This window comes from Somniosus microcephalus, chromosome 10, assembly GCF_052327205.1.
Source record: "Somniosus microcephalus isolate GS21.2 chromosome 10, FLI_Smic_1.0, whole genome shotgun sequence".
Classification (NCBI taxonomy): Eukaryota; Metazoa; Chordata; class Chondrichthyes; order Squaliformes; family Somniosidae; genus Somniosus; species Somniosus microcephalus.
The window spans coordinates 166,700,388-166,713,317 of record NC_140996.1 but is presented as its reverse complement, the minus strand read 5'-3'; the positions used below and the strand labels follow the sequence as shown (position 1 = coordinate 166,713,317).

At 46.6% G+C, this 12,930-nt stretch overlaps 2 protein-coding genes across 4 annotated transcripts in view; one reads left to right on the top strand and one right to left on the bottom strand.

Annotated features, from left to right (window-relative positions):
- LOC147111830 (uncharacterized) overlaps positions 1 to 12,930 on the top strand; it is a 340,177-nt gene that overhangs the window by 130,280 nt on the left and 196,967 nt on the right. The window lies entirely within an intron of this gene.
- Positions 1 to 12,930, bottom strand: part of LOC147111831 (thiamine pyrophosphokinase 1-like) — a 134,907-nt gene that overhangs the window by 5,418 nt on the left and 116,559 nt on the right. For 2 of the 3 annotated variants that reach the window (XM_085999105.1, XM_085999103.1), the window contains one exon: positions 9,180 to 9,275. The exons of the other annotated variant lie outside the window; for it this stretch is intronic. In XM_085999105.1, coding sequence (XP_085855231.1) covers positions 9,180 to 9,275 — 96 coding nt within the window. The remainder of the gene's footprint in view (positions 1 to 9,179; positions 9,276 to 12,930) is intronic. 3 annotated transcript variants of the gene reach the window in all.

Genomic DNA, 12,930 nt, shown 5'->3' with positions numbered 1-12,930 from the left:
CCGGCCTCCTGAGCACCCCCGCCCCCGCGGAGTGCCGACTGCGTTCCAAGAGCCCGGCACTTCTCCTCGGTGCCAGGCTCTTTTGCCGGCACTCGCGATCCTCGATCACGCTGCACAAGGCCCCTCCCCTTTAAGAAGGGGAGGAAGGCCTGCAGTACCACAGCGCGCCGTGCCGCAAAGTGTGGCACTGCGGCACGTTGCACAGTGATATACAGCTGCAGCGCCCCAAGAGGGATGCGGGGCACCTCCAGTAGCGCCGCGCTTCCCTCTGGGGCGCGCAAATGAATTTCCAGCGGGCGGCCGCGACTGCTTCCGGGGCGCTACTTTTAGCGCCCTGGCGAGGCTGGCACCCCAAACGGGGCTATAGTGAATTTCTAGGCCTAAGTATCTTTTTACCAGTAATGTATTCAAACAGATTCCAGAAATCCCCACAAACATGTAATGATAATTATCTAAATCCTGGACTACTGCTTTCCAAATATAAAATCGCTTATCTCCCTGAAATTAAGTTAAGCTTCATTTACTGTCTTAGAATTGAGCATTCCAGGATTTCATAACAGAAAGAAGGGGCACACTTTATTATTCTCACTCTCTGAATTTAAATTAAAAACATGCAAATCTTTAGAAAGGATTCTGCAGCTTCTCCTACATGCAAGATGTTGTTTTCCTATTAATGGTAGCAGGTATAGTGTGATTAAGCCAAAAAAGAAAATTAATAAATTTATCTTTTGATGCAGTACATTCAAAACAACGGCCTAGAAATTGGGTATAGCCCCGCTTGAGGCGTTAGAACTGGCGCAGCGCAAAGTTTATAGCCAGACGAAACTTATCGCTGCCTGGCGAGATATTGGGTTGCATCCCCCCCAAAGGGGATTGAGGCGCGAACTCAGACATTGCACGGGGCTCCCAAGGCGCAAAAGTTCAGGCGCTACCCAATATCGGCGCGGACGGGCGCAGCGCAGGTGATCTCAATTACCGGAAACCACGAGACTTCCAGGCGCCGGCCGGCTCTTAAAGGGGTGGGTCAGTCAGCCTGAGCTGCCACACTCAACGCCCTGTAGGCCTCAGAATCGGCGCTCGCCCTTCTCTGGCGCAAGAAACTTGGTCAGGATGGAGAAGGTGAGACAGAGAGCAGAGCGCTTCAGCACTGAGGCTCTGGACCAGTTGGTGTCTGCAGTTGAGCGCTGTCGAGATGTTCTGTATCCTGACAATGGCAAGAGGCCGAATCAAAAGGCTTACCGGCGATCTTGGTGGGAGGTTTCTCAGAGGGTCAACTCCAACAGCATGGCGACCAGGACCCCTGTTCAGTGCAGGAAGAAATTCAACGACCTCACTTGGGTCGTTAGGGTGAGTGCTGGTTATGCAAACTTCTGATTCCCTCCATCTGCACCTGACTTCGAGCACCCCGTTGCCATGATGCCCCAATGACCACCTGCCAGCAAGCACCCATGGCCCTTTCTGGGCACACACATGGACATTTCACTCAAGGCCACATGTAAGGGCTCTTGCACCATGGGGGGCATGCGATGATCTCTCAAGGCCTCATGTAAGGGCTCTTGCACCATGGGGGGCATGCGATGATCTCTCAAGGCCTCATGTAAGGGCTCTTGCACCATGGGGGGCATGCGATGATCTCTCAAGGCATCATGTTACAGAACTTCCCCTTCTTTCCCCTGCAATCCAAGCTGGCGATGAGGCGAAAGGGGCAGGCTCGAACTGGTGGCGGGCCTCCACAAGTCGTCACTCTGACGGATCTCGAGGAGAGAGTGCACCAGATTCTTGGAGGACGTCTGTCTGGTCCTGTTACCACTGCAGCTGCCGACCCCATTTCCGACAGCGAGGGTAAGGCTCTCTCCTTTTTCAGCTGTTTCCTTCCACTTGGTCCCCCCGCCAGCATGCTTCCTCAGTGTGCAGCCATGTCAGAGCCTTGCCGCAATCTGGCATGCCTTTCCACCAACCTGTCCTTTGCTAAAGCCACTCTTCCACCTCCCTGCTTTCAGATGATGCATCACCAACTCTGGCTCAACGCCCTGAAGCTGCCAGTGCCAGTGCCTCCGGAGGCGAGGATCAGGAGGAAGGCGGACCATCCGTTCCAATCTCAGGGGAGCATACACATCAACAGACTGGGGATTGTAGTTCCCTGAAGGGGGGGGGGGGGCTCTGAGGATCAGCCAGTTGCCAGAACAAGCGGCATGCAGCAACGCAAGGGGGGTAGGCAAGTTCGACCACCGTCTCCCCGGAGGGCAAGGCAGGTAGTGATGACTGCTGCACAGAGTGCAGAGGAGGTGCGTCGCCTGGCTGAAATAAGCACCCAGGCCCGGCTCAGGCATACTGAGCTGATGGCTGCAGTGGGGAGGATGCCTCAGTCAATAGATACACTGGCAAAGAGTGTGTTGGACTTCGGGGCAACAATGGAGAGGACTCTCCAGGGCTTCGGGGCAACAATGGACAGGACTCTCGAGGGCTTCGGGGCAACAATGGAGAGGACTATCCAGGGCTTCGGGCCATCAATGGAGAGGACTCTCGAGGGCTTCGGGGCAACAATGGAGAGGACTGTCCAGGGCTTCGGGCCAACAATGGAGAGGACTGTGCAGGGCTTCGAGGCCGCTATGGAAAGGACTGTTCAGGGCTTCGGACAATCCCTGGAAAGGTCTGTCCAGGGCTTGTCCGAGGCAGTGGAGCGGTCGGCACCGGCCTTGTCCGAAGCAATGGAAAGAACTGTCCAGGGCTTCTCCGAAGCACTGGCACCTGGCTCACAGGTCCTCACTGCTGCCACGCAGTCACTTGCCGGCCTCGTCCACACCCAGATTGAGGCAACGCGAACTCTCACTGCAGCCACCCTATCTGCATCAGCTAGGATCACCCCAGGCCCTTCCAGTCCCATACAAAGCCAGGAATCAGTGGAGCATGCGATTGTGGCGGATGAGCCGAGCCGGTCCCCTCAGAGAGCCAGTGTGCCGTCCGACCATGGTGCAGGTGTCCTCTCTCGGCAGGTGACCATTGCACATGCCAGCGCTGGTACGTCTGCAGTGCAGCTGCCACCACCTGCAGGGCACACTGCTTCCAGCTATGCTCAGATCAAGCATCCTGCGTCCGCACCCTCCAAGCCCAGAGGTCGGCCAGGCCGTCCCTCAGGGGCTTCTGCGCTTCCACACAGTCAGCAGGCGTCCCCCAGCCTTCACCCTACCACTGGGGTTCAATTACGTAGGAGCAGCAGGGAGGGATGGGGCCAACCGCGAAAGAGAAGTCGTTCTCCATCAAGGGGCCAGCAGTAGAGGGAGGTGCTGAGACGTTTCTTTGGCCAAATTCAAGGACACCCTCACCTGTTCTAATTGTTGGAAATGGTTTGTTTAGTTTTGCGGCTTTGCCGAAGAGTTAACTGTTATTTTGTTAGTTATGGTTTCTGTCGACATGACGTTGTTTTGCTGTAATGAAAGACTTTTATGACAATAAAGAGAAGTTTTAATGTGCTATGGTGCACGTGACTAATTACAGTGATGCTGGCCTTCAGAGGCTTTCAAACATCCAAAGTGCGCAGGAGTAAAGACACTCATCATTCCGCCAGAGGGGTCTCGATACGAGTCCTGATGAGCCTCTGACGGATGGCCCTTCCACTTTCAGGAGCCCTTCCATCTTCCTCCTCCTATCCTCCTCGTCCGCATGCTCCTCCTCCTCCTCCGCCTGCTTCTCCAGGGTCAGAGGGAAGGTAATGAAGTGACGCCATCGCCTATAAAGGGCAGCTGTAACTTGCCGGATGCAACAGTGCACTGCAACCTGAGAGATATTCGCAATGTCCCCAATGGCTGACTGAAAGGATCCGTTGCCATAAAAATTGAGGGCAACAGTCAGTTTAACGGCCACCGACAGAGAGGTCTTGCACCGTAGACGCGGCTGCAGATCCTCAGCAAGCAGGTGGCACAGCTCAGTAACAACGTCCCTCCCGATTCGGAGCCTTCGCACACACTGCTCCTCCGACATGTCAAGGTATGACACCTGCTGCCTAAAGACCCTCGCAGCATACCCTCGGGTTGGCCGACCTCCATTGCCCCTCCTCCTTCTGGCCAATCCCGGCCCTCTCTCCCGCCGTCTCTCTGCCCCTTCATAGTGTTCGGCTATGAGGCCTTCGCCCTCCAAAGCATCTCCCATTCCGATGCCAGTTGGTCAAAAGGCTGTTAGGTCTAGTGCTCCAACTGCTCCGGACAGGTTTGAGTGTCCCAAGTACTCTGATGCTAAATTCCAAAAACTCTGCTCCACAGTAGCTCACCAACTCTCTCCACCAATGATCGCAATGAACAGGCCAAGTGGCTGAAGCTTCTATACTAGAGCTGTCCACTTTAAATAGCGCCCCCTGACTCCGAGAAGGGCCTGCTAACGTTCCTTCGAACTGTCACTAACAGCGCTAGGCGTAAAGGCTCCGGGCACCACCCAATATCCGCTCAGGCGCCCCTAAAAGGCATTGCACAATGAAATGACGTCATGATCTGCTTGCGCTCGCGGGCGTGCGCAAACACTTAGCGCAGGCGTTAAATGTATAGTCAATATGGGAGTTGTCGCTATCTTCATTGCGCCCGCCCCAACATTAGGTAACGCCCCAATTCTCGGTCTCTTTAGGCACTAACCACTGGCGCAAACAACCGAATTTCTAGGCCAACAGGCTTTGGAAGAGAGTTGGTGTCCAAAGTCTGAAACATCACCTTCCAGCTTCTTCTTTCTCCTTTGGGACTTGGCTTCAAACACTGCTGTTGGTATTTACTGCAAGGGTCCTGTGTGAAATTATTTTAGGTAATCTCTGTTCAGTTCCTAATAAGTGTCAGTCCACAATATGATAGTGTCCATAATTCAGCACGAAATAAAGGTTCAAGGAGAGACCCACAACCACCTTCTCAGGGCAGCAAGGAATTGGCAATAAAGGCAACCTTAGCAACATTGCCCACATCCCAAGAACAAAAAAATCTGGCATGCTGGCTTATCAAAAGGCACAAGCAGGAGTAGGTGTGGGACATCAAAATATCACTAATATATTAGAGGATGATATTCTGAGGTTTGAGTTTTATAGAATGAGAGCAGCCATTGTGGACTCTGGATGGGAAAATGTTGCAACTCATCAAAAAAGGTATTTCTTCAAGTTATTCTCAATTTTCTTTTCTTTGTTTTGTCCATTACATCCCTTCTGTCTTCCTATTTTTTCCTTCTCATTCTTCTTGCTCATTAGTGTTTCTCTATTCTTCCATTCCTTGAGGTTTCTTTCAAAATTATTTTATTTGTCAAAGTCTTCACATTTCAAAACCTTACAGTGTGCATGTGTTTGTAACTGACATTAATTATGTAGTACTTTTCAATGATGTTCTCAACTTGTACCCATCTCCTCCTCACCCATTATTAGTCACAGTTTCTAGTTCCCAACCAGATTTTCCTGTGACTGGTTAGTTCCAGGGTGTGCTGAAAAGTAATTAGATTGTCCATTCCTGTGCAGCTAGGCTTAGGTAAGCTGCCATTTAAAAAAAGATATGAAAAAGCTCTGTGGTATTTTCACGTAACATTTCTAGCTTTCGCTGGTGAGATTCGATCTTTCACACTTTCTTCTCTTCCTTTTAAAATGGGTTTCAATGAAAGTGAAAATCAGGCAGTTTCTTGAATGAGCGACTGATCCGCAATGCAAGCTTTACACCTGAACGGCAAGTTGAAAATCTACCCAACTATGTTTTTACGACCTGCGCGGTTCCTGTACAAACACTTAACACATTCATACTAAATTTCTCGTGCATATTTTTATTGCAAACATTAACCCATTTTAAATAGCCAGGTTATGCCTGTGGTTTAAAAAAAATGCACATAGGAATTTAGTAAGTTGAGCTTTTGTGTGGGAACACTGCCAATCAAAAATATAACCCACACAGTCCACAAGTTGGTTTTGAATTGACAAAGTTATTTTCAGAAGGTTTTGGGACACGGGACTAAAAACTTCACTATGATTAACAAAAAGTTTAATCATCTGCAGCACATAAGAAGCAGGATCTGCAGTGTGTCCCTGAAGTAACAAGAAAAATTGATGTACCCATTAATAATGCTTCTTTAAAAATATATATATTACATACTTTAAAATGGTCTGTTTTACTGTACAGGTATATATTTAATGAAAAGATTTATTTTTACTTGGAGCAAGAATGACCCAAGTTGCATAAATCTGCCAAAATAATTGCTTTCAAGATCTGTCTGTGACAGAAAATTTGCATCCTCCTGTTACCATCTTGCTGTCCAAAGGTACAAGTTTGATATGTCAAGCATCCCTTGCATTGTGCTAGTTTGAGGGTTTTAGGTGAAATGATTAGGCTTACATGCATATGTTATCTTCATGGCACACTGTGCCATGGAACAATTGCAAATCTACACCATTTTATACACCAATTTTTTTCAATAGTCAACTAGTTAACTTAAAAATAAATGAATAGGTATGTGCATCTGTGGTAGGGAAGAGGCTGTCGGGATAGGCCCTCATTTGGATATTTCATAGCATTTGTGTGACCTAATAATCCTACACCACAGTTCACCCAATGCTTTTTCTAGTCAAGAAATATTTAAAAAAAAGTTAAACAATGATTATTTTTCCTAATTTGTTCTTGGGGTGTTGGCAACACTGGCAAAGCCACATTTTAATTTTTGATCCTAGTATCCCTGGGAAGGTGGCAGTTTATTTTGCTCACTCTCAGGATGCGGGTGTCACCATTTATTGCCCTTGAGAATGTGGTGGTGGTGGGTCTTCTTCTTGAACTGCTGTAGCAGTTTGATACAACTGTGTGGCTTACTAGGCCACTTCAGATGGCAGTTAAGAGTCAATCATGCTGGTGTGGGACTGAAGTCACATATCGGCCAGAATGGGTAAGGACAGCAGGTTTCCTTCGCTAAAGAACATGACTGAACCAATTGGCTTTTTATGACAAATGGGCAGCTTCATGGGCACCAGTTTTGCATTCTAAAACTGCCATGGTGGGATTTGAACTCATGTTCTCTGGACTATTGGTACAGTAACATAACCACTATGCTACTGTATGCAATATTGGTTATGTTACTGTACCAATAATCCACAAACAGTCCTAATTTCTCTTCATAACTGCAACCTCTCATATCTGGTAACATCCCAGTGAATCTACATTTCACCTTTTCTATTGCTTTTACATCTGTCCTAAGATGGAGTGGGAAAAACTGCACACAATTCACCAACTGCGGCAAATTGGGACACCTGGTCATTGATGAATAAGCTTCAGTCTACAAAGAGAAGATTAAAAACATAGAAAAATAGGAGCAGGAGTAGGCCATTCGGCCCTTCGAGCCTGCTCCGCCATTCAATATGATAATGGCTGATCCTCTATCTCAATACCGTATTCCTGTTCTCTCCCCATACCCCTTGATGCCTTTTGTGTCTAGAAATCTATCTATTTCCTTCTTAAATATATTCAGTGACTTGGCCTCCACAGCCTTCTGTGCTAGAGAATTCCACAGGTTCACCACACTCTGAGTGAAGAAATTTCTCCTCATCTCAGTCCTAGATGGCTGACCCCGCATCCTGAGACTGTGACCCCTTAGTCTAGACCCCCCCACCACCCCCTGCCAGGGGAAACATCCTCCCTGCATCCAGTCTGTCTAGCCCGGTCAGAATTTTATATGTTTCAATGAGATCCCCTCTCATTCTTCTAAACTCTAGTGAATACAGGCCCAGTTAACCCAATCTCTCCTCATAAGACAGGCCTGCCATCCCAGGAATTAGTCTGGTAAACCTTCGCTGCGCTCACTCTATGGTAAGTATATCCATTCTTAGGTAAAGAGACCAAAACTGCACACCAAGGCCCAGTACAACTGTAGTAAGACATCCTTGCTCCTGTACTCAAATCCTCTTGCAATGAAGGCCAACATACCATTTGCCTTCCTAACTGCTTGCTGCACCCGCAGGTTTGCTTTCAGTGACTGCTGTACAAGGACACCCAGGTCCCTTTGTACAAGGACACCCAGGTCCCTTTGTACATAAGCATTTTCCAATCTATCACCATTTAAGTAATACACTACCTTTCTGTTTTTCCTACCGAAGTGGATAACTTCACATTTATCCACATTATACCGCATCTGCCATGTATTTGCCCACTCACTCAACTTGTCTAAATCGCCTTGAAGCCTCTTTGCATCCTCCTCACAACTCACAATCACACCTAGTTTCGTGTCGTCAGCAAACTTGGAAATATTACATTTGGTTCCCTCATCCAAATCATTGATATATATTGCAAATAGCTGGGGCCCAAGCACTGATCCCTGCGGTGCCCCATTAGTCACCTCCTGCCACCCCGAAAAAGGCCCATTTAATCCTACTCTCTGTTTCCTGTCTGTTAACCAATTTTCAATCCATGCCAGTATATTACCCCCAATCCCATGTGCTTTAGTTTTGCACACTAACCTCTTACGTGGGACTTTATCAAAGGGCTTCTGAAAATCCAAATACACCACATCCACTGGTTCTCCCTTATCTATTCTACCAGTTACATCCTCAAAAAACTCCAGTAGGTTTTTCAAACACGATTTCCCTTTCATAAATCCATGTTGACTTTGTCTAATCCCATTCTAAGTGTCCTGTTATCACATCCTTTGTAATAGACTCTAGCATTTTCCCTACTACTGATGCTAGGCTAACCGGTCTGTAGTTCCCTGTTTTCTCTCTCCCTCCTTTTTTAAATAGTGGGGTTACATTTGCTACCCTCCAATCTGCAGGAACTGTTCCATAATCTATAGAATTTTGGAAGATGACAGCCAATGCATCCACTATTTCCATGGCTACCTTTTTTAGTTCTCTGGGATGCAGATTATCAGGCCCTGGGGATTTATCAGCTTTCAGTCCCATTAATTTCTCCAGCACTATTTTTTTTACCAATACTAATTTCCTTTAATTCCTCCTTCTCACTAGATCCTTGGTTCCCTAGCATTTCTGGGAAGATATTTGAACCAAAGAAATGTTATAACCTATTTGGAGTAAAATGCAACTGCACAAGTTAGATGCAGGTCAAAATATTTTTTGTCAATGAATGATTCATTCTTTTTTACAGTGAGGTTGAGTTCTTGGTTTAAAAACAAAATTTTGAAAACCAATGTGGTCCAGAGTTATTTAAAGCAACTGCAAACATTGCTTGTCTGCATAATACCTGTAGGCCTTGTTTCTTTACTTTCTGAAGTAGTATCTGTAAGCACTTTGTGAAGTCAGTGAGGTCCTGATCCGGTGTATGAATGATCTCACACGCCTAGAAAAATAAATGGAGAGATTATTGGGGTCACAGAAATAGATTGCTTTGGAGAGGGTGCAGAGAAGATTCACCAGGATGTTACCTGGGATGGAGCGCCTCAGCTATGAAGAGAGGCTGGACAGGCTGGGGTTGTTTTCCTTGGAGCAAAGAAGGCTGAGGGGGGACCTGATTGAGGTGTACAAAATGATGAGGGGCATAGATAGGGTAGATAAAGAGGAACTTTTCCCCTTAGTAGGGGGGTCAATAACAAGGGGGCATAGATTCAGGGTAAGGGGCAGGAGATTTAGAGGGGATTTGAGGAGGAACTTTTTCACCCAGAGGGTGGTTGGAATGTGGAACTCAATGCCTGAAAGGGTGGTAGAGGCAGGAACCCTCACAACATTCAAGAAGCATTTGGATGAGCACTTGAAATGCCATTGCATACAAGGCTATGGACCAAATGCTGGAAAATGGGATTAGACTGGACAGGGATGGATGGGCGGCGCGGACACGATGGGCCGAAGGGCCTCTTTCTGTGCTGTAAAACTCTATGACTCTATGACTCTATTAATAAGTCTATATATTTTGCCTCCACAATCAAATACAATAATGGACTCTTCCTTGGAGTGATAGCATCCAAGACTTAGTAAATTGTAAATTATCTTTCGGGCATATCAAGAGCAGCACTAAGCACAGCATAGATGTTTTTCCACAATTAAAAAATTGCATTTAGATTTATCCGTGGGCTGCTTTTATAACCTGCTAGTGACTGGTTATTCAACAGATTTGGCAGAAGCCTAATGGGTGATCTGTCTTCATACTTGCGTAAAAGTCCTAATCCACAGATAGACCTAAAGAGGGGTTGTGGGGGGGGGGGGGGGGGGGTGGTGGTGAGAACAGCATTCCCCACCTCCACTTTAATTTACCTGCAACCCTCTTCCCAAATGTAAATTACAAAACAAAAGCTATGGGCCCCTATTTTAACTCCGGGCCAGTCCTGGGTGGGTAGGCAATGATGTTAGAAGCTCGCCCGCTGTTCTAGAAACGAGGTCCAAGGTATTTTAACTCCTGCGCCTTACTTAAATCCTGCTGGCTGACTTCTCACCTGTTTTGGGTGGGAAGTTAGCAGGATGCAACGGAAAATCATGCAGCCTGGGGGCCGCCCATCAAGAGCAGGTAAATAGCGGGATCAGTTGCTAGGACCGCCCGTGAGGGTCTAACAATTGGGAAGGCAGGGTGGTGGGGAGTCTGTGACAAGGGAAGCCTAAGGCCGCCCGTGAGAGTCTAACAATTGGGAAGGCAGGGTGGCGGTGGGGGGGGGGGGGGGCGTGGGAGAGGGGGGAGTCTGTGACAAGGGAAGCCTAAGGCCGCCCGTGAGGGTCTAACAATTTGGAAGGCGGGGTGGGGGTTGGCAGGGGGGGGGTGGAGTCTGTGACAAGGGAAGCCTAAGCCTTCCTTGTGAGGCCCAGGAGCAGTACTCCTGCTCCTTTTAGCCTCAAAAGGAAAGTTAAAAAGAAAGTCAGCAAAACATAGCTTTTTGGGCCTCTTCTGCTTCCCCATTAGATTGGCCTGGCGGGAAATGCACTGCGAATTCCCATGCAGGCCGCCAAGTTAAAATTGCAGTCAGGTCTGACGACATCATCGGGACCCGACATGCATGTGCAAAAAGTGATCACTACCGGCTTTGGGCAGCTGTCCTTACCGAATGCTTAGTTGAGCAAGTTAAAATCGCAACCAGTCAGCTCTGAGCAGCTCCACTCCCAGACTCAACAATCTTATTTTTCTTTCTCGTGTACATCACCCCATCGTGCTAACATTCAGTCCTAGTGCAGTACCCTCATATCAGATCTCAACCCAGAACCCATCCTCACCCAAAGCCACAACATTAGTCTCCATCTTCCACCCAGACCCGCCTCAAGCAGACCTGGTCCCAACAAACACTGAGCCTGATCTTTTCAACTCACAAACATCTTTGTGGATCATTCTCTAGTACAATAAATACACAGGGATAAAATATAGTGGGAACCTAAAAACTATGACTAGAAAAATTGCTGATTCTATTGGATCAGACATTAATGTTGACTAATGCATTTACTCCGATCCAGTTCTGTCTATAGGCTACCACTTTCCTTCCAGAGGCTGTTGCTGAATTCCACAGACCGATGGTTTGACCTTCATTGAAGCCACTAGACTTATTTACAAATATAACAAATCAGTTGAAAAAAAAACAAAAATAACAACATGCAGCAACTTAATAACTGTAAGAAACGGGTTTGTGAAATGCTTGTAACTTGAAAACTCAGTGATAAAAATGTGCTTCATTGTCTGAACTCTAATCTCCCTCATTTTATCATGCTAAGATAATTACCACTGTATACAAGATTTTATTGGGAACCAAGAATCTTTTCACTACAGAGTAATTGCACCGTGCCTTTAAAAAATAAGTTATACATTTTCTAGAGCAAGCATTCGATTCTCAAGTCACCAATAATGGGAAAAATACAAATTTCTGTGGATGCACAAGCACATGTTTTATGTCTGATTGAAGGTTTGTTGAAGCTGATTTCTATTTCTCTGAAACTCTATGCAAGACATATATGGAATAATAAAATGTGGTTCAGTTGTCTATTAATGAAAATAAAATAGAACAAACCATTTAATAATGATAACAATTAAAAGGCAAAATTCATGGCAACATTAAACATGCATCATCTGTTTTCATAATTCTTGATAATGGCAGATAGGTGCAAAATAAAAAGTTAGAAATCCAGCCTAGACTTCAGTAAGAGCAATCAAACATGTAAGGTGTATTTCAAGAACTCTTCCATTTATATAGAGCCTTTCACAACCTCGGGACTGTCAAAATCACTCCATAGCCAATTAGTTACTTTTGAAGTGCAGTAACTGTTGTTTTGCAAGCAAGCGTCGGAAGCAATTTGTGCATAGCAAGGTCCTACAAACAGCACTGAGGTGAATGACTAGTTAATCTGTTTGGGTGATCTTAGTTGAGGGATGAATGTTTGTCAGCACACTAGAAAAAATCTCTGCTCTTTTTTGAACAGGTGTCATGGAATCAACATCAACCTGAATAGGTAGACAGTTTCATCCAAAAGACAGTGGGCCAGAAATTCCAGAACGGGGCTTGCAGCGCGTGCAAGCCCCGTATTTGCACTTACCCCGCGCTCCTGCCGATCAGCTTCTGGGACGCCTGAACTTGGAGAAATAGAAAGCACATTCCCGGGCAGCGTATGACGTCACGCCGCCCAGGAGTGCAGCCAGCGCGGACCCAGGAGCGTGCAGTGTAAGTGAGACACGCCCCTTGAGGTCTCAGTTTCACTGGACACGCCCCCAATGTTTCTGTCAAGCTGCTTTGCTTTCTTACATGCAAAGCAGCAGTTTAAATAGGTTTTTGGAAGTTTTTTCAAGATTTTGGGAACTTTTATAAACTTTTTAAAATGTTTACATTATTTTGAGTAATCTGAAGTAGTTTTAAAGAGAATTAAAGCAATTTAAAGACTGTTAAAAGCCCTAAAAGAATTTTTTTAATTCCATTTATTTATTTAGCAATGTCGTCGTCATACGTGTCTTCACACTGTTCCCTTTGGGGAACTGTATGAAGTGGTGGAAGGATTTATGGCCGTGATTAACGCTCATTCCGTGACCGTAACCATCT